Raw genomic sequence first — 24,682 nt, forward strand, 5'->3', positions numbered from 1 at the left:
CCACTGAAGGATTGCTCCACTTCCCAGGTGAATGAACAATGAGCTTCTGTTTAACACTTGGATTGGTTGGACACTGATGGTTTTTTATTTTTTGTTTTTTTAATTTCTGCCAGTTGGTCTGGCAGAAAAATCTGTTTTCATTTATCCATTGCTAAATGATCAAAACATAAATATTTGTGGCGTCTGTTTGGCCTGTGTGCCTGTTAGTGCATCTGCAGGTGTTCCTTGGCATGGAGGAATAATGACTGTGGAAATAATGGCCTTTATTTGGTGACACTGAAAACACTGAACTTCTGCTTTGCTAATGCAGGGCTTATTTTGTGGGGAAGTAGTTGTTTGTAAAGGGCTGGGACAAAGCTGGGGGTGCTCACCTGGAGAGGAGCAGCTCCAGGGAGAGCTCAGAGCCCTGGCAGGGCCTGAAGGGGCTCCAGGAGAGCTGCAGAGGGACTGGGGACAAGGATGGAGGGACAGGACACAGGGAATGGCTCCCAGTGCCAGAGGGCAGGGCTGGATGGGAGATTGGGAATTGGGAATTGTTCCCTGGCAGGGTGGGCAGCCCTGGCACAGGTGCCCAGAGCAGCTGGGGCTGCCCCTGGATCCCTGGCAGTGCCCAAGGCCGGGCTGGACACTGGGGCTGGGAGCACCTGGGACAGTGGGAGGTGTCCCTGCCATGGCAGGGGTGGCACTGGGGGGATTTGGGGTCCCCTCCCAACCATTTCCCTGATGCTGTGATCTCAGCCCGGGTCCCTGCTGGGATTCTCCTGCCTGGGGCTGTTCGGGGGCTGCATTCCCCACCCCAGAGCCTCCCTCCCCAGCACCCATTCCCTGTTCTCCTGGCATGCACATGGAAAGGGAGCCTCGGGGTGAGGGAGGGCCTGCAGTGGGATCAGCTGGGGGCTGTGGAGCCTCAGGTGCCTCCCAGTGCCTGCAGGGTTTGAACCAGGGCTGGGCTTTGCTGGATGCCACAAGGAGCTGATGATTGCTTAATTTCTGAATTGCAAGCTCGGGTGGAGGGAGGAACAGCTGCTGTTTGTCAGATTTGCTCTGCTCAAGAGTTTTGCACTCTGTTCTTGTTTATTTAACGTAATTAGCCAAGACTGAGCTCTGAAGGTCTTCCCTGGCACTGTCAGGCTGGGGAGTGAATGGTGCAAGGGCTGAAGGGTGTTCGAGCTTTGATTTGGGACATTCCTGGGGCTGCCCAGGGAGGGCTGGGGTGCCCATCCCTTCGGGTGTCACCTGGAGGTGGCACTCAGAGCTCTGTGTGACAAGGTGGGGATGGGCACGGCTGGGACTCCCTGGGCTGGGAGCCTCAGAGATTCCATGAAGCGTCCTGCTGAGTTTTTGGGATGAAGGAGATGAGATACAGAGCTTGTCAAACTCAGGGATTTGTGTGCAGGACACAGCAGAACAGCCAGGCAGGCCAGGGAGCAGCGGGTGCCTAATATAGCAAGGAATAAATTCAGCTTTGGCATCAGACAGTTACACTTTGGAAAGCTGAGAAGGATTGTGTTCCCTGTGTTCAAATATTTGACTTTTTTATTAAGTTTTTTCATTTAAATGTAATGACTCTGCACAGTTTGTGTGTGAGTCACTGCTGCCTTGTCCCTGTGGGTGATGTGCTCACATCTGTGGGGCTCCATGGCAGAAAATGCTCCAGCCACCAGCTGGGCTTTGCAATCACCATCACCAGAGGGGCTCTGGGTCCTTTGAATCACCATCACCAAAGGGACTCTGGGTCCCTCAGCAATGGCTCTGTGCCACAAGAGCTGGGCTTTGGAATCACGACACCAGAGGGGCTCTGGGTCCTTTGGATTCACCATCACCAGAGGGCTCTGGGTCCCTCAGGAATGGCTCAGGACAGAACAGCTGGGCCTGGGGCACCTCTGGGATCACCCAACCCCTGCCCAGGCAGGGCCACCTGCAGCAGGGACGCAGGAACGTGGCCAGCAGGGTTTGCAATGGCTCTGCAGACTCAGGAAATTTTTCTGGCTGCTTTAGAGGGCTCGAGCCCCTGCCCAGGGGGCTCAGAGACTTTGGCACAGAGCTCAAAACTCTTGTGCTTTTGATTTAGCTTTTGGAAAAAATAATTACTAACTTTATATGAAGAATTACAAGCTACGAAAGCTTAAGTAGAATGATAGTGTATTTATCACAGGGTGAAAAATAGATTTTTGAGGTTTTTAGCATGGGTGTTCAGGGGGCATGATGGAGGAATCTGAGCATGTCCAGCCTTTCTCCTTCTTCTTCTTGGCCTCCATCTCCTGCTGTGCTGGTGGCACTTTGGGATTGGTTTAGAGTAGAAGCTCACTGTCTAACACAGGTGATGGGTATTGGGAAGTAATTGTAAATATTGTACACGTAGTTTTTAGTATAAAAAGATAACAATGCCCCAGGGCGGACTTCGTCAGAACAGGAGACCTTGGCTGGACAGGAGAAAGAATTTTATAAATAAGATACAATAATTAACCTTGAGAAGGAGAACAGAAGAGCTCTGACTCCTTCTTCGAGTGCCAGGCTGGGAAAAGAGACTTTCTAACACATCTCAGAGTCCCTGTGAGCAGCAGAGACCCCGAGATCTCACACTGTAGGAGCGCCAGGGTGTCCTGCACGGTCGGGATGGATGGAGACAAGAAATCTCAGGCTAGGTTGTGGACATGCAGAGGCTAGGTCGTGGACATGCAGTTTTATTGGCATGGCGTGGGTGCAGAGCCCTCCTGGGAGCTGCCAGCCGCAGCTCAGAGCAGGGCCGAGAGAGAGCAAAAGAGGCGAAAAGAGCAAGAAAAAGAGAGCAAGAGTAAGAGAAGCTTAGAGCATAGAAGAGTGAGCAAGTGAGAGAGCGAGGTTCCCGTTACCATGCGTTAAATCATCTTCTGTGTTGAATATTCTGATTCTCACTAACCAATCTAGTACAAGATACAAATCCTACAGCATTTCCATACAGCCTGTAAGAATCATTACATTACCATACTGTGTTACACTTTAAACCCTAAAAACTCCTCTTTGGACCTCTCCTGCCAAGCAGTCAGGGTCTTCTTCTGACCCTTGGACCTGCTTGCTTGGAGAGGTTATTGTTTCATCAAGAAGGGGATTACCTGCTCGGCCACACCATTGTTTTCCCGTTGTTCAGTAACTAGGGGATCTCAAAGGTTGCCTTCATTTCAATCTCGTCTACATTTTCCATATTCTCAAAATCTTCCACCAGGCAATCATATTTATAAGTCTTCCCTGTTCCTTCCTCACCAACATCACACCTCTGTCTCTCCCACAGGTGGGTGCCAGAGCAGCCTTAAAGCCGTGGGTGGCACGCAGAGCCTGGCGCTGCTGGCCCTGGAGCCCGAGGCCCCGCAGGCCACGCCGGGCCTGCAGCCCTGCCAGCTCCTCGCCCTGTCCCCCATCAAAGTGCCCCTGCTGGCCTCGCCCTTCCCAGGTAAGGTCGTGCGGGCCCGGGGAGAGTCTGGGCAGCACAGGGCGTGTGGGGGGGTGAGTGCTGGGCACGGGTGGCACTGCTGGGGTTAAACTGGGGGTTCCCGAGCAGTTTGGAGACATCCTGGGGGCTGGGTGTCAGGAGTGGTTCAGAGCTCCGGGATGTTTGTCATGGATGTATCCCTGGGGCATTTGGGGCCAGCTGAGCTCATTCCTGCCTCATCTCAGGGGGTTATGCGGGCAAATCTCTGAGCCCCTCAGGCCACCCTCAGGTTATGGTGGTGTGGTCACAGCTGAGCTGGAACATTCCCCTTCTCAGCTGGAACGTTCATGTCCTCAGCTGAAACAACGTTCCCCTTCTTGGCTGGAACATTCCCCTTCTCAGCTGCAACGTTCACCCTCTCAGCTGCAACGTTCATGTTTATGTTCTCAGCTGCAACGTTCATGTTTATGTTCTCAGCTGGAACGTTCACGTTCTCAGCTGGAATGTTCATGTCCTCAGCTGGAACGTTCCCCTTCTCAGCTGGAACATTCATGTCCTCAGCGGGAAGGTTCATGTCCTCAGCTGGAAGGGCCCTCACGAGGTGTCTGCACACCATGGGACAGCACTGGATGAAGTCCCCAGCAGATTCTCTGGGTGTTTTTAGTTACAAACGTGCTGGGAGAGCTCAGCCCGGGCCCTTTCCCAGCGCTGAGCTGTGGCTGGTGCCTGCAGAAATGGCTTTTTTGTGGGTGCTGAGTGGAACCTTTCTGAAGGTGGCAGCTGAGGGGATCCCTGCCTGGCTGGGCAGGCCTGGTGGTCGGGAGCCTTTAGGGCAATGGTTGTGCCTGCACCTGGGGTGCCTGGGGCTATTTTTGGAACAGTTATCTGCTAAATAAGTGAAAAATGGAATGAGGGTGAGTTTTCCATCTTTCTTGTAATTGAGGAGTAGCACAGCAAGGCACAGGGAGATTGAATTCTGCAGAAGGTGTAGCTCTGCTTTGGTGTTGGTGGGGAGCTCTGCTTTGGTGTTTAATGAGAGATGGATCCAGGGATTCCCTTCCTGCCAGAGCAGGGCTGTGGGACCAGGGCTGGGAGCAGCAAACGGGCCCAGAGGAGGGAAGGGGCTGGAAAAGGAGGCTCAGGGGCCCTTGTGGCTCTGCACAGCTCCTGCCAGGAGGGCACAGCCGGGGGGTCGGGCTCTGCTCCAGGGAACAGGGACAGGAGCAGAGGGAACGGCCTCAGGCTGGGCCAGGGCAGCTCAGGGTGGGCACAGCAGGAGTTTCCCCATGGAAAGGGGGCTCAGGCACTGCCCAGGGAGGGTTGCAGTGCCCATCCCTGCAGGTGGCACTCAGACCTGGGGACAGGGTGGGGATGGACACAGGCTGTGTTTATCCTCATCCCCCTGTCACCTAAGAAGTGACCCTGGGGTTAGGGAGCTGTGAGTTTAGGGTTAAGGAGCTGTGACCTTGGGGTTAATGACCTGTGACCTTGGGGTTAATGACCTGTGACCTTGGGGATGATGACCTGTGACCCTGGGGTTAAGGAGCTGTGACCCTGGGGTTAAGGACCTTCCCACAGTGCCCTTGTCTAAAGCTTGTGAAAGGCCACGGGCACGCAGTAGCAATGAACTTAAATACCCCAAAATGACAGGATTTCCAGCTTCAATCTCCATGTTTATTGGTGCCTGGAAGGCTGAACATTGTGTGTATGGTTAGCCCAGTTAATTGATTATCCCCTGTTAATTGATTCTATTGGAGAGCAGTGTCCTGTTCCTGCCTTGTGTGGTCCCGTGTCTCCAGTCACAGGGATTTGCTCAATTTGATCAATAGTTTTAGGAGTGAATATTTATTTTTTTAGGCCTTTGATTGTGGTTAGTTTTGCAGCCTTGCAGTTAATTCCTGGCAGCCTAATTAATACCTTTGGGAATTAATAGCAGGGTGTTAACAGAAGGTGGGAGGTGTGGGAAGGGCACAGGACAGGTGGGGATCCAAGCTCTGCTGCTTTTCCATCCTCACAGAGGAAATTCCTTGGAATTCCCCCAAAGCAAATCACCAGGAATTTAGGAGAACTGTGAGAGCACAATGGAGTGTGGTCATTTTTTAAAATTCACTTTTAATACAATTTATTTTACATTTTGGGAAGGAAAATCAGAAGCAAAGCTCTGAGAGAGCAGAGGATATCTGGGGAATTTAAAGGCAGCCTTTTCCTGTAGGAGGCTGTGAGGAATCCCAGCTGGAGCCCTGGCAATGGGGCTGAGCACACAGGGCTGGGAGGGGCTGGCTGCTGCAGGTTGCTGTGCCTGAGCTCTGCGCTCTGCAGCCAGTGGTGCTCTTGGGGATTGTTTTGTCACTCTGCTGAGCCTAGAAAAACTTGTAATGATGAAATAAACGTGTGGGAGAGAAGCAGCATAAAAGTCCCGGGTTTAATAGCAACATAAAATGCTGTTTTATATGGAATAAAATGTTGAAGCTTGAGGAACCTGTCCATGGAGTGATCTGTGGCTGGAGAGGCTCCAGCTCAGGCTCTGTGCAGTGAGAGGGGCCTTGGCCCCACATTTCTGTGCCCTCTGCTCCCACACCAGTGAGGTGAGCAGAGAAGGTTCCAGCAATGCAATTGCAGCCCCATTTTGGGTTAGGATTGCTTTTATTTCCTTTCTTCATTTTGCATCTACTGGTGGTGCTGCTCGTGCATCTCCCAGGCAAATGTTCCCTTAAATATTTCATGGCAGCCTGGCTGTGAGTGTGGATTTTGTGCCAGGTTTAACATAAAGACTAAACAGGAGCTTGTGGAGATGCAGCTCCTCGCTGTGCTGCATCTTCCTGGGCCCTGCTGGGGGAGGAAACTGCATTTCCCAGCACTGCCACGCAGGGCTCTGAGATCTGCCTCAAAGAAACCCTAAATGCATTACATTTGCCAGCACCAGCACTTACCTGCAGTAATTAAGGAATGGGGTGTCTGGTAATCTCGAACACCCCTCTGCAGCTCCTGCATAAAGGAGTGGGTGTTTATTTTCCTCACATGCAGGTTTTTAATGGTAGCAGTGAAGGAGGTAAGAGATGAGCCTGTGCTTATGGACTCTGTAAATTAGCAGCGAGCACAAATATTAAAAAAGGCACCATCTGCCATAGAATCCATTTGCCACCTGTTCCCTGGCTCTCAGCATTATTTAAGGGTTTAAATGTGGTGGTTTAGGCTGCCACGGAGCAGCTGGGAAGTGACTGAGCCTTTTCCTCTCAGCACCTTAATCCTGGGTGCCAAGGGCTGCTCTTGGTGCCAGCTCTGAGCCTGAGCTCTGTCCGTGTCTGTCTGTCAGTCCCTCCTCGGCAGGGCCTGCTCACTGAGCCAGGCTCGCTCTGTCCGTGTCTGTCAGTCCGTCCGTGTCTGTCAGTCTGTCCGTGTCTCTCAGTCTGTCTGTGTCTGTCAGTCCCTCCTCGACAGGGACTGACTGAGCCAGCCTCAGAGCACACTCAGAGCTGGCTCATGGCCTGGGGGGGGCCTGCTGCTCCTCCCAGCAGAGGCACAGAGTGTCCCAGCGTGGCCACAGGGCCTGGGAAGGGCTCAGGGCTGGGGAAGGGCTCTGGGGTTAGTCCCACTGAGCCCCTGAGCTCAGCCTAAGGTCCCCAGGGCATCACAGGAGCCCAGGATGGATTGGTTGGGAGGGACCTCAGAGCCCCCCCAGTGCCACCCCTGCCATGGCAGGGGCTCCTCCCACTGTCCCAGGCGCTCCCAGCCCCAGTGTCCAACCTGGCATGGATGTTCCAGCATTTCCCAGATGTTTCCTGGCCAACCTCTTCCCTCCCAGTTCCACGTGCCCAGCCTCTGTGCACACCGCTTCCTTCCTTGTGTTAATGAGCTAATTACCAGCTGCAGTGCAGTGGGGCAGAGCCTGGGAAGCCCCCACAGCTCTGGCCAGGGGTGGCTCCTGCTGGCTCTGCAGCTGGGGCTCTGCTGGGCTCACTGCCACCTTTGGCATCCTCCCTGTGGGAATCCTCCTGGTGCACTGCTCAATTCACCTTAGCCCAGCCTCCCCTGCACGGGAATTCCATGGCATCAGGTGAGCACAAATGAACATTTTGGGAGAACAGGCAAAGCCCCAGGGAGGAATGTGGGGCTCCCTGTGACCGTGTTCACAGGGGTCCCAGGATGAGGGAAGGGACGAGGATCTGACTCCATGGTTCAGAAGGCTGATTTATTATTTTATGATATATATTACATTAAAACTATACTAAAAGAATAGAAGAAAGGATTTCATCAGAAGGCTGGCTAAGAATAGAAAAAGAAAGAATGATAACAAAGGCTTGTGGCCGTGACAGAGAGTCCGAGCCAGCTGGGCTGTGATTGGCCATGAATTAGAAACAACCACATGAGACCAATCACAGACGCACCTGTTGCATTCCACAGCAGCAGATAACCATTGGGTACATTTTGTTCCTGAGGCCTCTCAGCTTCTCAGGAGGAAACATCCTAAGGAAAGGATTTTTCATGAAATATCATGGCTACAGCTCCCCTCCTGGGGAAGCCTCCCCTGGCCTTGCTGGGTGTGCCTGGCACTGGCACTGGCTGGCTGGGAGTGCTGGGTGGCACAGGCTGGTGGTTTATGAGCTGGCTGTAAATGCTGTGCCCTGTGCTAATGCTGGCTAACGAAGCAAGCAAATGAATGTTTATAGTTATTAAAGTGATAACTTCCTGCCTGGGCTAGCGTTCAGCACAAAATCACATTTTGGTTCCCTGTGTGGGCACACCAGAGGGAAGGTGGGCTGGTTCAGGGGCTCAGATAATGCCCAGAGCCCACTGAAATGGTACCAGTTCCCTCCTCCTGCACAGTAATTCCCTGCTGGGAGCTGGAGCTGCCCACTCAGGACCCTGTGATAGTGGGGGGATGGCTCTCAGTGTGAAAACTCAGCTGGTTTGGGCTGCCAAGGCCAAGTGCAGGAGGAGGGTGGGCAGGGTGAGGTCAGGCACAGCTCTGTGGAATTGCACATTTTTGCACCATCCAAAGCCACTCATGGGCAGTTTATTGGTGCAAATCCATGGTGGGCCTGGCTGGGTTTATGGATCACAGTGCACTTTGTACCAACAGGGGTTCCCAAGGCTTTGGGATGTCTGGGGAGCAGGGCCAGGAGCTGAGGGTTAGGCTGGACATCAGGAGGAGGCCCCACCTCAGTCCTGCTTAGGCCAGGCTCATGGTTAAGCAGCTGCTCCCGTGGTGTGCTCCAGGAGAGGCTCTCAGTGCCTGGGATGTAATAGCAAGGTATTGACAAAGGGAAAAATATCAATACTGCAGTGGCAGTTACAAAAGACAAACAACCCAAATCCTCTCAGTCGTGCCCAGCTCTTGGTAAATGTCATGGAAGTCAGAGTTAATTTACTGTGTCTGTAAGTGCTTGTTAAAGCACTGAGCTGGGTGTGCTGTGGGGAAGTGCAGTGCTGGGCAGTGTTTCCAGCAGGTTTCACTCGCAGGAGCAGCAGCTCCCCTGCTCAGAGCCCTGCCAGGGGGGTTTTTGTCACAGACATCTCTTATGGAAAATCCTGGCCTTAGGATCTTTCCTCCTGAGAAGCTGAGAGGCCTCAGGAACAAAATGTAACCAATGGTTATCTGCTGCTGTGGGATGCAACAGGTGCATCTGTGATTGGCCCATGTGGTTGTTTCTAATTAATGGCCAATCACAGCCCAGCTGGCTCAGACAGAGAGCCCAAGCCACAAACCTTTGTTATCATTCCTTTCTATTCTTAGCTCAGCTAACCTTCTGATAAAACGTTTTCTTCTATTCTTTTAGTATAGTTTTAATGTAATATATATAACAAAATAATAAATCAGCCTTCTGAACCATGGAGTCAGATCTTTGTCTCTTCCCTCATCCAAGGACCCCTGTGAACACGGTCACAGGTTTTCCCCATCCAGGTGTTTTGTGGAGATAATCCAAACTCCACAACTTTGTGAAAGTTGTAAAGCCGGTATGTTTATTACAGGGCTGGATCCATGTGGGAATCATTCCCCTAAAATGACATGTGTACTTCTGGGAACTTCAGGTCCCTTTTTATCCCCCTCTCAGATACACATGCATACAATTTCACAATAGGTTCATACATATTCATTTTTATGAATTTCAGGTGACATTTGCTGCTAGTTCTTCTCTATCAGAAGGAATTCCTAGGTCAGGCTGACCTGCTCTCACAGCAGTCTCTCTGTCTCTATCACCCTCTGTCTCCCCACCCCTTATCTCTGTCCTTCTCTGAAGCAGTTTCTCTGAGCCTAGGCTCTGCAGTCAGGCTAAATAGCTATGTTTGCTAACCACAGACTCAACTCAAAAATGTACATTTCACCTAAATCAAGATGGATTTCTGCCCTGGAAAATTTCTACTCTGCTTCATAGGTGAGGCTGGGGCTGGCAGCACTGCTGGGGCTCGGGGCTCACACACTGACACAGGAGTTTCTCCTTTTCCCTGGTCCCTCTCAGGAGCCTGGGATGCACAGGCAGCCTGGGCTCTTTTTCTTTCTGTTAGAGGCTCAAATTAACTGAGATTTGTGTTGCTTAAAAGCCCTCACCAAACTGGGTATATTTCTTGTAAATGGAGCAGAAGTCTTAGAAGGAAAACCCAAACTGAGTGAAAGGAAGGAATAAGCCTTGGAAGGACAATGGGATCATTCCACGAGGAGCCCTTGCTTGTTCTTCCCCAGAAGAAGATGAATGGATGAGAATTCCCGTGAGAATCCCGTGAGTTTTAAATCGGAGCTGAGGGAACACCTTGTTGTGGTGGCTGCTGCTGCTGTGTCCTGACATTTATTTATGCAATTAAAGCACTAGGAGCTCTGCAGGTGTGGCCAAGGCTTGGTGGAATGGTGCTGGGATGCAAAATAATCCCCAAGGGATGTTCAGGCCCAGCTTTTGTGCTGCTTGGGGTGCCCAGCTGGAATATTGGGGGACTTGGAGAGGGGAAAAGGCAGCAAATCCTGCTGAGGCCCCTGTAAAAGATGGGAGTGCTGCTGCTTTGTGTGCTTTTGTCTTGCTTATTAGGGAGGGGGAAAAAGAGCATTTTTAGACATTATTTTTTATGTGTTCACCTTTATTATTCAGCTATTTGGGGACTGGTTTTGATGCTGTAAAATGAAGCCACAGAGTGGATTTCAACTAATATATTCCCAATGTTTGGCCTGAATCAGGGGTGGATGCGGGGTAAACACAGTGCAAAGCTAAACCTGATGGAGGAGGAAATTCCACAATCCCAGTGGATTAATCTCCACTTTTAGGATTTGCATCTGCAGGGCCTTTTGCCTCCTGGTGCAATTCTCAGCATGGTGTGCTGGGCAAGGGGATAATCTCAGCATTCCCTGGAATAGGAGGGAACCCTGGAGTGCTGCAGACATTCTGTCCAGTGGCATTGAGAGCTGAGCAAACCCTGTGCCACAAACCATCCTGTGAATCATTCAGATTGCTGCTGCTCTTCATCTTGGAAACTAAAATTAGTACAGAAATTCCTGATTGGGAGTTTCTTATGAGGGAATAGAAATTCCAGGGCATCATGGCATGACGTGGGGGTTCTGTGAGGCTGAGAGCTCAGGGTTGTTATTCTTCTTCTTCTTCTTCTTCTTCTTCTTCTTCTTCTTCTTCTTCTTCTTCTTCTTCTTCTTACTATTATTATTTTATTCCTCCAATCAAACAGCCATTCCTGTTGAGCCCCCTGGATGGTGGGAACCAAATCCTCAGGGATTTTCCTGGTGTTTGTTCCCAGCTTTGCTTTGGAGCTGTGGATGTTTCCTGGGTGGCTCCCCCGTTCCTCAGTCAGGCCCCACTAAAGTGCAAAGAAATGTAACGAGGTGAAATGAATCTTCCTTCTTGGCCAGAATGTAAATAAGGGAGCTTAATTACATTTCCCAATTTTAAGTGTGCCACAGGAGCTTCCCCAGGGTACTAAATGGAGTTTCATGGATTTTATTGCACGTGCAGCTCTGTTGGCACATGCAGGACGTGGGGGTGGTGGAAGGGGAAAAGGAGAAGGACTTGGGGATAGTGGGAGGGTCCATGCCCTTGGCAGGGGTGACATGGAGTGGGCTTTGAGGTCCTTCCAGAAAATCCCTCCTGCCAGCCCCTGTTCCACACTGAGCTCCTTCTGCGGTGTCAAGAACCTGGGACCTTAAACCTGACTCAGAAACCACCAAAAAAATGGAGCCCAAGGGTCACATTCCTGGTTTCTGCCTGGCTGGGTTCAAATTTCCAAATCTAATTTCTGACTCAAAGCCTCCCAGAAATGAGTGCTTGAAGATTTCACTCCAAAGCACAAAGGATGGGTTCGTGCAGAAATAATTACTGTGCTATGACAGGAGCAAAGGGAGGTTCTGGGGGTCTGATGCTGCATAATTCAGTGTGTTCTCTCACAATTACATCCTGTCCAGAGAGGAGATGGAAATTTGCTGCTGGGCTTTGTGTGAGGCAGGAAAAGAATCATAAAAGTTTGGGAAATGGGACTGGGCAGAGCAGTGAGAAGGGCTGTGGGAGATGAAGGCTGTGGGGCGACCATCACCATCCTCATCACCCCCTTTTGTCCTGCTGTGGGCAGAGGCTCCCTGGGCTGCAGGGGGGTCCCACCTCCCCTCCCTGGCTTGGAGAAGCTCTGTCCCAGCCCAGGAGAGCCCCAGCACAAATCCCTGCTGTGCCTGTGGGCCCCTCCGCCTTATTTTCCAATCTTCTGATTCACGGATGGCTCCATGAATAATTCAGGAGGAGCCTTTGATCCGGGCTGGCTGCCACCTGCCCTGCTGGGAGTGCAGGGAGGTCACCCGGGTCAGGAGCTGCTGCTCTCAGAACCTGCCCAACAATCCAATCAAGCTTTTTTTCCCCACTTTGGAGGCTCCATGAAGCTGTGTAATGCAGCAGGAGCCAGCGGGCCTGGGCAGGTCTCAGTGCAGCTCTGCGCTCTTGGAAGCAGGCTGGAAGCACTCTGCAGTCCCTGCTGGGCATGGGCTGTGTGTCCTGGGAGGGAATGCCACATTCCTGGGGTGACAGGAATTGGCATCCTCTGAGTGAGATGGCAGAAAAATTCAGATTGTTGGGGCTTTCATACCAATATTAATAATGATTTGTATTGCTCTGCTCCCTGGGACAGGGATGGGACCCAGGGAAGGGCTGGAGCTGTGCCAGGGGGGTTGGATGGGTTTTAGGGAAAGGTTCATCCCCAGAGGTGCTGGCACTGCCCAGGGAATGGGCACGGCCCTGAGGCTGCCAGAGCTCCAGGAGCCCTTGGACAGCGCTGCCAGGGTGCCCAGGTGGGATTTTGGGGTGTCCATGCAGGGCCAGGGCTGCACTGGGTGATCCTGTGGGTCCCAGCTCAGGCTATTGCATGATCCCACAGGATTTACAGCAAAGCCCAGGAGAGGATCAGGGTTCTGAGGCAGCAGGATGAACAGTCTTGGGGTTTTTCCCCCAGTGAGCAGCAGAGCTTGGCTTGGCTTCACCCAGTGCTCATGGGGGTGGTAAATCCAGGGGATGGTGGAATTCCATGGGCTCTGCAAGCCCCACAGCCAGGGCAGCCTGGGTGGAGAGAGGCTCTCCCTGCCCATGCACAGTCCCAGATCCAGCTCCTGCAGGGAGTGGAGAACAGCAGGTTTGGGTTCTTGTCTCTGAATTCCCCCAGGGTTTGGGTTCTGGTCTCTGAATTCCCTTGGGGTTTGGGTCCTGGTCTCTGAATTCCCCCAGGGTTTGGGTCCTTGTCTCTGAATTCCCCCAGGGTTTGGGTCCTGGTCTCTGAGTTCCCTCTGTGTTTGCTGTCAGCCCGTTCCTGGGGCTGCTGGGCTTTGGGAGGTGCAGAGGCTTGGGAAGGACAGAGCTCGCTGACCCGTGCCTTGGGGGAGCCCCAGCTGTGGTGAACGTCTCCTCTGCAGGGTTCCCAGGGAATTAATGAATTGTTTAATCAGTGATTGCCTGGTGGTGATCCTGTGTGTGGAGGTAACCCAGGGAGGGAGGCAGGGACCCTGGTCTGACCCTGGGCCAGCCTGCAGACCCAGGGGAGTCCAGGCTCTCCCCACTCCTGGTGGCACCTCGGGCACCTGGTGGACTCTGTCCTGCCGAGGAGAATTCTCCTTGCTGGAGCTTTTCATCATCTTCCCTCTTCCTTTCTGTGTTTTCTCTGCAGCCCAGTTCAGCCAGGGAAGGTTTCAGTGGTTTTTGTTTCACAGTGTGTAACATGTCACTTCATTGTCACTTGGGAACGGGATCTCTCAGATGGAGAGAAGAGATTTGTCTTGTTTTTGGGCACAGTTCTGCCAAGATTTCTTTTTAATGAGTAAAGCCAGCTCGATGGCTCAGTCTCAGTGCAGAATATGGAAATTCAGGGGAATGTTCACTAGAGAGGGGTTGATGCAAGAGGAGCAGCAGATCTGAGGCAGATAAATGGTGATACCTGCTTTGTCCTGGGAAGTGATGGATCCCTTTGCGGGAGCGCCATTCCCACCTTGCCAGAGCAGCTCAGGAACTCAGAGCACCTTGTCATAATTCCACATAATGCCAGAAGTGTCCCTAAAGGAATAATCTGTGCTTCTCAGTATGAATTCTGGTGCCTTTTGCTGTCCAGTCCCCCTGGCACAAAGCAAGCTCAAGGAGAAGCCACCCCGGGGTGTGACCGTGGTCACAAGGGTTCCTGAATGAGGCAAGAGACGAGAATGATGACTCCATGTTCAGAAGGCTTGATTTATTATTTTATGATATATATCATATATATTACATTATAACTAACTAAAAAGAAATAGAAGGAAAGGTTTCCTCAGGAGGCTAAGCTAAGAATAGAAAAGAATGAATGATAACAAAAGCAGCTCTCTCGGACTCTGGCCCTTGATTGGCCATTAATTATAAACATCCAAGCTGGGCCAATCACAGATGCACCTGTTGCATTCCACAGCAGCAGATAACCATTGGTTACATCTTTGGGGCTCTGCTTTCCTGGGCTCCCAGAGCAGGAGGGGTCTCACACTTCAGCTCCGTATCAGGGCAGTCAGAAATAAGTGACAAAAGGTGAATTTCACCCTGGGATCACAGCACAGCCTGAGCTGGAGGGCACCAGAAGGGCCCAGCCCGGCCCCTGGCCTGGCACAGGCACCCAGCAGTGCCTCATCCCTGCCAGCCTTGCCCAAACAGCCCCTGCCTGCTCCTCTTGCAGAGCAGCAGCAGGCAGAGGGAGCCTCCAGCGGGAGTGCATGTGCAGCCCGAAGCTGAGGATCTGAGCCCAGCAGGCTCTGGAGCAGGGCTCAGCTCTGCAGTCACGCAGGGACACGAGCTGAGCCTGCCAGGATCTGCATCATTTGCTTTGCTAAGCAAGCCTTGAATGGGGTTTAATAATCCTGCTCTTTTTGTTATTAAATGTGTCGCGTTCAATTCCGTCATGGTGAGCCCTGCTCTTACGGCTCCTGTGATGAGAAATCTCATTAAAAGTTGGGAAATGCTTTCTCTTAGCTTCTGCTGCTCACAGACTTCTTGTTTCATGTGAACTTCTTTTTTCCCAGTTCAAGCCACTGTTGGGATTTGGCACAAAGAGGGAGGAATTCCTGCCTGGGATCACAAGGGCAGCACCAGAGGAGGTCAGGGCTGGCCAAGGGCTTTGTAGGGATGGGCACAGGGCCTTGAACACCCATTTCCCCCAGAAGAGAAGAAATGGGGGTGATAAGCCCTGTCTGCAATGATTCCTCTGAGGAATTTCTAACCTGGGACTCCCCAGGTGTCCCAAGGGCTGCAGCAGGGTTTGAAGGGTGATCAGAGCTGAGGTTTCTGGGATTATCCCTGGCAGGGAGGGGCAGGACACTTCACAGGGCTGTGGGGGATACTTCAGGCCCCTGAACCCAGCAGGTTTGGGGTGTGGGCTCTGCTGGTGCTGTCACTCTAATAATGGAATAATTTGTTTTTGAGGGGCCCTTCAAAGGTCATCCTGTCCCCCTCCCTCAGGGAGGAGCATTTCCCTGGCTGGTTTTACAGGGCATGTTGCAAACACCAATAGCACAGCACAGGACTGTAAGAACTGGCTGAATGTGACACTCCAGCTTTTGGGGGGGTTGATTTGTTTTGATTCCACTTTGCTTTTGAAGCCTCTGTGCCTTCCCTCGTTTCGCTGCTCATTTGGTGGAAATTGCAAAAAACCAGGTTGTTAAAGGAGGAGAAATTGGAGAGGGAAATGTTCCCCAGCACAGCTCACTGCAGAAGGTGCTCATTGCCACTTAGGCCTGACGCTGCAGATTTTCAGGAATTCTTGCTGACTTTCTTCCCTTCCCGCTCCAATAAGCAATTTACTCCAGCATTCACCAGTTCTGAAGTGGTTATGGCAATGCATATTGAAATGAAAGCTCCAAATGACCCTGCAGGAACAAAAGTGCAGCTCCTGTTCTGCTGAGGAGGGGCTGGGGGCCAGCAGGGGTTGGGATCTGCTCAGGATCAGTCATGGAATGGGTTGGGATGGCCCTAAAATCCCATATTTGTGTTCTGCTGCACACTGATTTATCTGGGCATAAATCTCTCTCTCCAGCTGTACTTCTGTGCCTCATGCTTTTATTTTTCATTTCACCAAAGAGAGAAGACCCTTCATTCATTTTCTGACCTCCTTCCAGGGCAGTTTATTCATCTGATGGAATCCACTGGGGTGACTTGGCTTCTACACCATCAATTTTAAACTAAAAAAACTCAGAGCATTTCTGTGCCAAAAATCCTGCTTCTCCCAGTCCCTGGGACGGCCTCGAGTCCCCTGTGCCAGTGCCAGGCTATGCCAGTGCCAGGCTGTGCCACCCCTCACCTTCCAGCTACTTGTCATTCTCCTGTGCTGCCCCCAGGCCAGGAGTGGGTTCTTTCCAGTGCAGCAGGAAAAGAGCTCTTCAGCAGAAATTTCTGTATCCTTTTTTCAATTTGAAAATGGGAAAACCCAAACCAAACAAACACAAAGCCCAGGACAGATGGATGAAGGAGAGCAGAGCAGTTGGGTGGTTCTGCCAAAACCAGCGATGCTGATTTCCAGGGTCGGCTCTGACTGGGTAGGAGAGCAGAAAAGTCTGATTTATAAAATTCTTCTCCTTTTTCCTCCCTGCTGATGGAAGTGGCCCCTGGGCTGTATGGGCACTCCCCAGGCCAGGTTGGACAGGGGATGGTGGCACTGGGTGGGATTTAGGGGATGGATATGGATATGGATATGGATATGGATATGGATATGGATATGGATATGGATATGGGATGGGATTTAGGGGAGGGATCAATATGGATTCATCCCTCGAGCCCACAGCAGCCTGGCACTCTGGGGTTCTGTAAGTGCTGTGTGTGCCCCTCCCTCCCAGCCCAGCCCTGTGTGCCCCTCGCTGCTGCTTTGCTGTTTCTGTTCCCAGCTGTGCCCATCCATGCCCTGTGACCCCCGGGCTGTTCCCAGCACAAAGGACAGCAGGGATGGCCATTCCCAGCCCCGTCTGGGTGGGTTTGGGCTCCCAAAGCACTGCTGGGGGCTCTCCCCATCCCCCAGGGAGCTCCATCTCCCCCTGGGGAGGGGGCAGTGGGGCAGGGCAGCTGTGCTGAGCCCTGCAGCAGCTGTGCCAGCTGTGCCAGCTGTGCTGGGATGCTCTCCCCAGCACAGCCCTGTGCCTGTGCAGGCAGCCAAGGGCAGCTGCTGCTCAGGAAGCACCACACGTTCCCAGTCTGAGCACAGGGAAGGGCATAATCACATTCAGAAAGTGCTGAATGTTTTAATGAACGTGCCTGGGCCTTACAAAGGAACACAGGGAGGAAGGGAAATTCCTCCGAGGTGGCTCCTGGGCAGCCTCGTGTTCACCCAGCAGGGGCTGCCGTGAGGAGGCGTGTGGTGTGTCCTTGAGGGGAAGGGGAGCAGGGCTGAGGAGCTGAAGGATGCTGCCTGCTTGGGAAAAAGTCGATTTTTAAAAAAAATTACTGCTCAATTCTTCCTTTTTTTTTCAAGCAGAGAGTATTCTCTTGTCCTTTGCAGATAGGCAGGACTGCCCCAAGTTACCTCACCAGGATGGACTGTGCTTCCAAATGAAGCAAGTCCCTGGGCCCTGACCTGCAGCACCTTCTGGGGTCAGGAGGTGACAGCAGCACTGATCAAAGTGACTGGGTGCATTTGTGGGCCTGCCTGTCACACACAGGGCTGCAATTGCTGATCCCACCGCTCCTTCCCATTGGGAGAAGGGATGGTAATGTCCCAGGATGTCCCAAACTCCTCTTCCCTGTGCCTGGGTTACACCAGGGTGGGTGCTGGGGCTCCTCTCAAGGGGCAGGCCAGCCACAGCAGGGCAGTTCAGGGCAGGAATTAGGGGAGTTTATTCATGGAAGGGTTGTAAAGCCCTGGAACAGGGAGTGGTGCAGTGCCCATCTCTGGAGGGATTTCTCAGTGGATGTGGCACCTGGGGACACGTTTAATGGTGACCATGGTGCTGCTGGCTGGGCTTGATGGTCTTGCAGGTCCTTTCCAGCTGTAGTGAGTGTGGGATTTCCTGATCCAGCTGGTGCTGCTGTCCCCCACCGTGGGGCTGGGAATTCCTCCCAGGTGATGTCCCAGCAGTGCCAGAACTGGATGAGATGTGGGTTTATCCTGATTGCCCTCCCCACCCCGCCCTGCACCCTGCTCTCCTCTGCTCTCCTGTGCCTGGGACATCCCTCCCCACAGCAGGCTGGCTCTGGGGCTGCCTCACCTCGGGCAGGGCTCTGTGCTGGTGCCTCACCCTCAGCACACAGAGCTCAGGGTGCTTCTCCTCTCTGGCAGCAGCTCTGAGCTCTGCCCTGCTTCTTCCTCTCATTTAGTTAAAAATGCCAGCTTTGGGAGCTGGAGAGGGGGTTTGAATCCTTTCTTCCTGAGATAGGATGGTGGGGTAACTCTAAGAAGGGGTTTAGTCTTCAATCTCTGGCTTACAAGAGCAATGTTTTTATAAACTGTTAGAGTTAATTAGAGTTTGAATAGTTTATTCTCAAGCCCAGCTGCCCTGGGGGCCCTGGAGGGGCAGCAGGAGTGAGGGCAGTGGGAAATGCTGGCACTGCTGGCTCTGAGGAGCTGTGCTCTGCCTGCAGCACTGGGCAGGGCACGCTGCCTCCTGCAGCTGCCTCCTGCAGCTGCCCACTCAGAGCTGGCAACTGCAGGCACTGCTCACATCCCACGGGCTGGGGCAGTGCCCAGCACTGATCTCAGACACCTCACTGCTGCAGCTCAGTGCCAGGAGGGGCTGGGAATGCGGCAGTGCCCAGCACTGATCTCAGACACCTCACTGCTGCAGCTCAGTGCCAGGAGGGGCTGGGAATGCGGCAGTGCCCAGCACTGATCTCAGACACCTCACTGCTGCAGCTCAGTGCCAGGAGGGGCTGGGAATGCGGCAGTGCCCAGCACTGATCTCAGACACCTCACTGCTGCAGCTCAGTGCCAGGAGGGGCTGGGAATGCGGCAGTGCCCAGCACTGATCTCAGACACCTCCCTGCTGCAGCTCAGTGCCAGCATGGCCAGGAGGGGCTGGGGAACAGGGCAGGCACCAGAGACACCAAGGGATAAATCTGTGTTGGGCACACAGCAGCATCCCCTCCTTCCCACCTCCTCCTGTCCCTGCTCATCTTGTCCCTGTCACTTCCTCCTGTCCCTGCCACCTCCTCCTGTCCCTGCCCACCTTGTCCCTGCTCACCTTGTCCCTGTCACCTCCTCCGGTCCCTGCCACCTCCTCCTGTCCCTGCTCACCTTGTCCCTGTCACCTCCTCTTGTCCCTGCTCACCTTGTCCCTGTCACCTCCTCCTGGCCCTGCCACCTCCTCCTGTCCCTGCTCACCTTGTCCCTGTCACCTCCTTCCCCTCTGCCTTGCCTGGCTGTGTTGGAAGGTGCTGGGAAGTGCCTGAAAGGATGCCAGGAATGTGCAGATGTTCTCCAGAGGCACCGCTGGCTCATCAGCCTGCCCTGGCCCTGCAAGCACCCAGAACTTCACAGGGAACAGCACTTCCCTCCTCCCTCCCCCTCCTCAGGATTGTTTTAGAGCAGAATTGGCCTGAATTTAATCACAAAGCACCAGAGTGTGGGTTCACACTCAGGTGTAATTCCAGCCCAGGTTATGTTCAGTTCAGAGCAGAGGCTGATATTGCATCGTGACATTCAACTCCATCCAGGCTGTGTTTGTATTCCAAAGCCATCCATTGCAAAGACTGCTCTTCATAAGCACAAAGAGCTCCAAAGCATAAATATTTATTCCTTAAAGGTTAAGATTGCCTTAAATCATTCCAGCTTATTTGGTGAGCTGCAGTTATAATTAAAATAAGCAGTTGGGCCCCATCTGCATGTATGAAATGCATATATATGTGTATATAAATATATATTTATATATACTTGACTCTGGTGCGGATGGAAGCCGTGGGATAATTGCTTCCATCACATCAGAAGATGCACTGATATTGTTCCTGGATGGGGTAATAAATCAGCATAAAGAAGCAGCTGAAATTATATAATGGCACGTCACGTTTGAGAGGCGGCAGAAGCTGAGGTGGGGGATGAGCAGAGCTCGTCTCCAGTGCGGGGTGCAATTGCAGGGACAATTATGCAAGTTATGGAAATCATTCCAGTTTTGGCTGTAGAGAACTCATAGAACCCAAGGATGGTGTGACAGCGTTCACAGGGGTCCCAGGATGAGGGAAGAGACGAGGATCTCACTCCATGGTTCAGAAGGCTGGTTTATTATTTTATGATATATATTACATTAAAACTATGCTAAAAGAATAGAAGAAAGGATTTCATCAGAAGGCTGGCTAAGAATAGAATAGAAAAGAATGATAACAAAGGCTTGTGTCTGGGACAGAGAGTCTGAGCCAGCTGGGCTGTGATTGGCCATTAATTAGAAACAACCACATGAGACCAATCACAGATGCACCTGTTGCATTCCACAGCAGCAGATAACCATTGGGTACATTTTGTTCCTGAGGCCTCTCAGCTTCTCAGGAGAACAAATCCCAAGGAAAGGATTTTCCATAAAGGATGTCTGTGACAGGACAGGGCTTGGAGCAGCCTGGGACAGGGGAAGGTGTCCCTGCCATGGCAGGGGTGGCACTGGGTGGGCTTTGAGGTCCCTTCCAGCCCACACCAGGCTGGGATTCCATGCTCTGTGTTGGAATAGTGTGCTGTGGCACTGGGAATTGTGGGGACACAGATCCATGAGGGCGTTCAGAATGTGTCAGTGGGCTCTTGTAACAGACTGAAGGTTTCAGAAGTGATTCATCCTATTCCAGCATGTGCCGAAGTTGGGATGGGAGCTGTCTGATAACCCTGCAGGAAATCCTGCAGCTTGGGCTGTGCTGGGAATTGTGATATTCCCAGCCTGCCTTAAAACAGGGATGGGATGTACAGCCATGAATATACAACAAAAGGCACTGGCAGTGGTGGCTGGGAAATGGGACCTGGGCACTGCTGCTGGGCCACCTGGCTTTACCCTGCCAGGAGATGGGGTTGGGTGGCTCTTGTGTGGCTCAGCTCCCAAAAAACTTCCCAGTTCATTGGGAATGAATGCTCCAGGTTGGACCTCAGGTGTGGCAGCAGGCAGGAGTTATTCTGCAGGACTGGGAGCCTGGTTTAAGTGGCCTGATCCAGCAGCAGCCCTGGGTTACTGGTTCCTCATGAATAATGCACACGAGCAGATCACAGTTCCTGCTCTGGGCCTTGTCCCAGCAGACTGTGAAGCCCTGGATAAAGCTGCACTTTTAAAGTATTGGCAAAATAATTTCCTGTGGATAGAGTGGGACACCAAGAAGTTGTGATGAGTAACAGTGGAATCCAGAGGAGTGTTATTTAAAATGAGAACACTGATCTTGCTGTGACCTCCTGGGAGGGCATCGATCTATCCTGGCAAATTCTTACTTTGAGGGCCACATTCTCATTAATTTTAAATTTCTGGCGCTGTTTATTGGCTGCAGATCCGTGGGCATCGTGGCCAGGAATGGAGCTGAACACAAACCTTGTTTTAACTCTGCAGTGGGGGCAGGAGATGCGCTCAGCAGATGAATTCCCTGAATCACTGAGGCTGGAGAAGCTCCCTGAGATCCCCCAGAGCAGCTGGCAGTGCAGCCCCGTGCTCAGCGCTGCCATGGCCTCGAGTGCCAAGGGCTGGGCACGAAACTTGAGGGTTTTAAAGGGAGTTGTTGTTTACCAGGGCAGATTCCACCGTGTCCTTGTGCTCTGCTCGCAGGTTCTGCCTCCAGGCTGGACGCTGCCGTGGGGCCCCTGGTGCCAGCACAGGTCACCCGTGTCACTGCCCTGGCCGCGCCCGCCGTCACCCTGATGGCCACCAACCTGCTGGAGCAGGCACGAGCAGGTGGGTGCTGTCCCCAGGGCTGTCCCCAGGGCTGGGGGGGGCGTGGGTCCTTGCTCTGTGTCCCTGCAGCCAGGCTGGGCCCCGTCCTGCAGGGCTGGGACCCCCAGACCCGCTGGGGTTGTGCTGGGCTGGAGGAGCGTCGGGGGTGGGACAGTCGGGACAGACGGAGAGCAGAGATCTCTGCAGCCAGGTCAGGAACTTGGGGTTTATTGCACAGGGCCTGCAAATCCAACCTGTTCCCTGTAGGAGCATCGGGGGGTAGGACGGTAGGGACAGATGGAGACGAGAGATCTCTGAGCCAGGTCATGGAACTTGGGGTTTATTGCGCAGGGCCTGGGTGCAGGGCCCTGCTGGGAGCTGCCAGCCACAGCTGGAGCAGGCCCGAGAGAGAGAAAGGGATAGAGAGGATGAGAGGGTAAGAGAGTAAAAGGAATAAGAGAGCAAAAGCATAAGAGAGTAAAGAGGGTAAGAGAGCAAAGTTCTTGTTACAATACAATAAATCTTCTTCTGTCTTGAATATTCTGATTCTCACTAACCAATCTAGTACAAGATACAAATCCTACAGCATTTACATACAGCCTATAAGAATCATTACATTACCATCCTGTGTTACATTTTAAACCCTAAAAACTCCTCTTTGGGCCCCTCCTGCCAAGCTGTAGGGTCTGCTCTGACCCTGGGGCCTGTCTGCAGGCAGAGGGTGTTGTTCCATCAAAAGGGGATCACCTTCAGCTGGCCACACCATTGTTTTCCAGTTGTTCAGTAACTGAGGGATCTCAAAGCTTGCTTTCATTTCAATCTCACTTATAGTTTCTATATTCTCAACATCTTCTGCCAGGCAATCGTATTTATAAGGCTTTTCTGTTTCATCTTCCCCAACACTGGGCTGCTGCTTCCCCTGCCTGACCTGGGGCCACTCAGCCAGGGAGGGGTGCCACTGTCACCTTGGGGGCACCACAGGGCCCTGGGGCACCTTCCCAGACCTGTTCTGGGCAAAAAAAGGTGTTTATCAGGAATTAGCAGTTCAGACATAACCCACCTGACCCTCCACCCCAGGCAAGCTGTGGCTGCCCCAGCCCTGCAAGGGTCCAGGGCCAGGTTGGGCAGGACCTGGAGCAGCCTGGCACAGTGGAAGGGTGGGACTGGATGGGCTTCAAGGTGCCTCCCAACCCAGCCCAGGCTGTGCTTCTGTGATTTCCAGGGCAGTGGCACAGAGCAGCTCGTGGGCAGGGTGGCTGTGTGCCTGGGAATGCAGCCGTGGAATGAGTGTGTTCTAACTGCACACCAGCACTGAATTTGGGTTCTCATTTGTCCGTGAGCTCCACACCGACACTCAATTTGTCTGGGTTCTTGTTTGTGCCTGAACTCCACACCAACACTGAATTTGCGTTCTCATTTGTGCCTGAGCTCCACACCGACACTCAATTTGTCTGGGTTCTCGTTTGTCCCTGAACTGCACACCAACCTTCAATTTGTCTGGGTTCTCGTTTGTCCCCTGTGTGCCTGGGAATGCAGCCATGGAATGAGTGTGTTCTAACTGCACACCAGCACTGAATTTGTCTGGGTTCTTGTTTGTGCCTGAACTCCACACCAACACTGAATTTGCGTTCTCATTTGTGCCTGAGCTCCACACCGACACTCAATTTGTCTGGGTTCTCGTTTGTCCCTGAACTGCACACCAGCACTGAATTTGTCTGGGTTCTCCTCCTGTTCTCACTCCAAATGCCCTGAACAATGACGGGGAGGGTGGGCACTGTTTGCTGCAGGAAGGAGAAAAGCTCAGCTGAGGGAGATTTGTTCTGAGAGGGGAAAGGAGCACTTGGAGGGCACAGCAGGAGTGCTCAGAGCAGCAAAGAAACGGAGTTAAATGGGAACCAGTGTGGGCAGGCAGGAGCTGTGTCCCTGGATGGGGGCAGGACCTGCCTGGGGGGACCAGAACTGAAATCCCACAGTAAGAGCCAGCAGAGGAGGAGCTGGGGATCAGTCCGGGGAGGTTTTGGGCTGATCTCAAACACCAGAGCCATGAGGTTGTGGGGACAGACAGAGCTGGCCTGTGGAGATCCTGGGGGAGGATAAACCCCAGTGTGGGATGTGTATAGTTAATAAATCCAGTTCTTGGGTGCACTTAAGAGTCAAAATGTTAATCTTTTTTGAGATTAATGGAGGTTTGGCCTCTTACAAAACAAACTTTGACTATGCCTTGTCCACAGCTCCTCATGGCATGGAATCCATCTTCCCTCTTCTCCTCCCTCTCTAATTCTGTTTTAAGGAGTTGTTTGTGATCCCACCCGACATCCTCTGTGCTGTACCCAAGGCAGTTTTGCTGCTTCACCTTTGCTTGCAGGCTGTGAATTATTCATGTCCCTGTGCCTGGGAGAAGCCTCTTTCATCAGGAGCCTTTATCTCCATCTCCCCTCATCCTCCACAGTGAGCAGAACTCACCAGTGCTGGCTGTGCTGCTGAGTCTGGGGTGAAAAGGAGTTGGAAATGTCTCCTGCTGGCCTCCCTGTCAGGCTGCAGCTCAGTTTGAGCACTTGGGGTGGGGGAGAGGGTAATTAATGAGCAAAGAGTGCAGGTGTGCCCAGTGAACACATCCTTTAAATCTTCTCTTGAAATAGCTCCATAGTGTACTGTTGTTGGTAATTTTTCACCTATGATTTTACACTAAAAAAGGTTGCCTTCTTCATGTGCAAGTGGTACTATATTGAATCATATCGCAAACTAAAACAGCTCTTGCACTATCTTCTGTGTTCTTCTGAAAACGATAGTTATTCCTAGTATGTTCCAAAAATCCCGATATTTTCAAAAGATTTACATAACTAGACAATTTGGTGGCACAGTTTGGTGACACAGCGAACACCTGGTGCTGGTTCCTGCCAGTGTGGGCACAGGAGGTCTCCAGGGATGGGGAGGCACTGATGGGTTCCCTTGGGGAGCTGGGGGCCCTGGGGCTCCTCCTGGCACAGCCAGCCCCGCTCCAGGTG

The 24,682-nt window shown here is 52.4% G+C and overlaps 1 protein-coding gene across 1 annotated transcript in view; it reads left to right on the top strand.

Annotated features, from left to right (window-relative positions):
• The window catches only part of TCERG1L (transcription elongation regulator 1 like), a 162,753-nt gene that overhangs the window by 120,192 nt on the left and 17,879 nt on the right, over positions 1 to 24,682 (top strand). Inside the window, 2 exon segments of the mRNA XM_005428825.1 lie at positions 3,269 to 3,427; positions 21,573 to 21,698. Coding sequence (XP_005428882.1) covers positions 3,269 to 3,427; positions 21,573 to 21,698 — 285 coding nt within the window.

The sequence above is a fragment of the Geospiza fortis genome, unplaced genomic scaffold (genome assembly GCF_000277835.1).
Source record: "Geospiza fortis unplaced genomic scaffold, GeoFor_1.0 scaffold298, whole genome shotgun sequence".
Classification (NCBI taxonomy): domain Eukaryota; kingdom Metazoa; phylum Chordata; class Aves; order Passeriformes; family Thraupidae; genus Geospiza; species Geospiza fortis.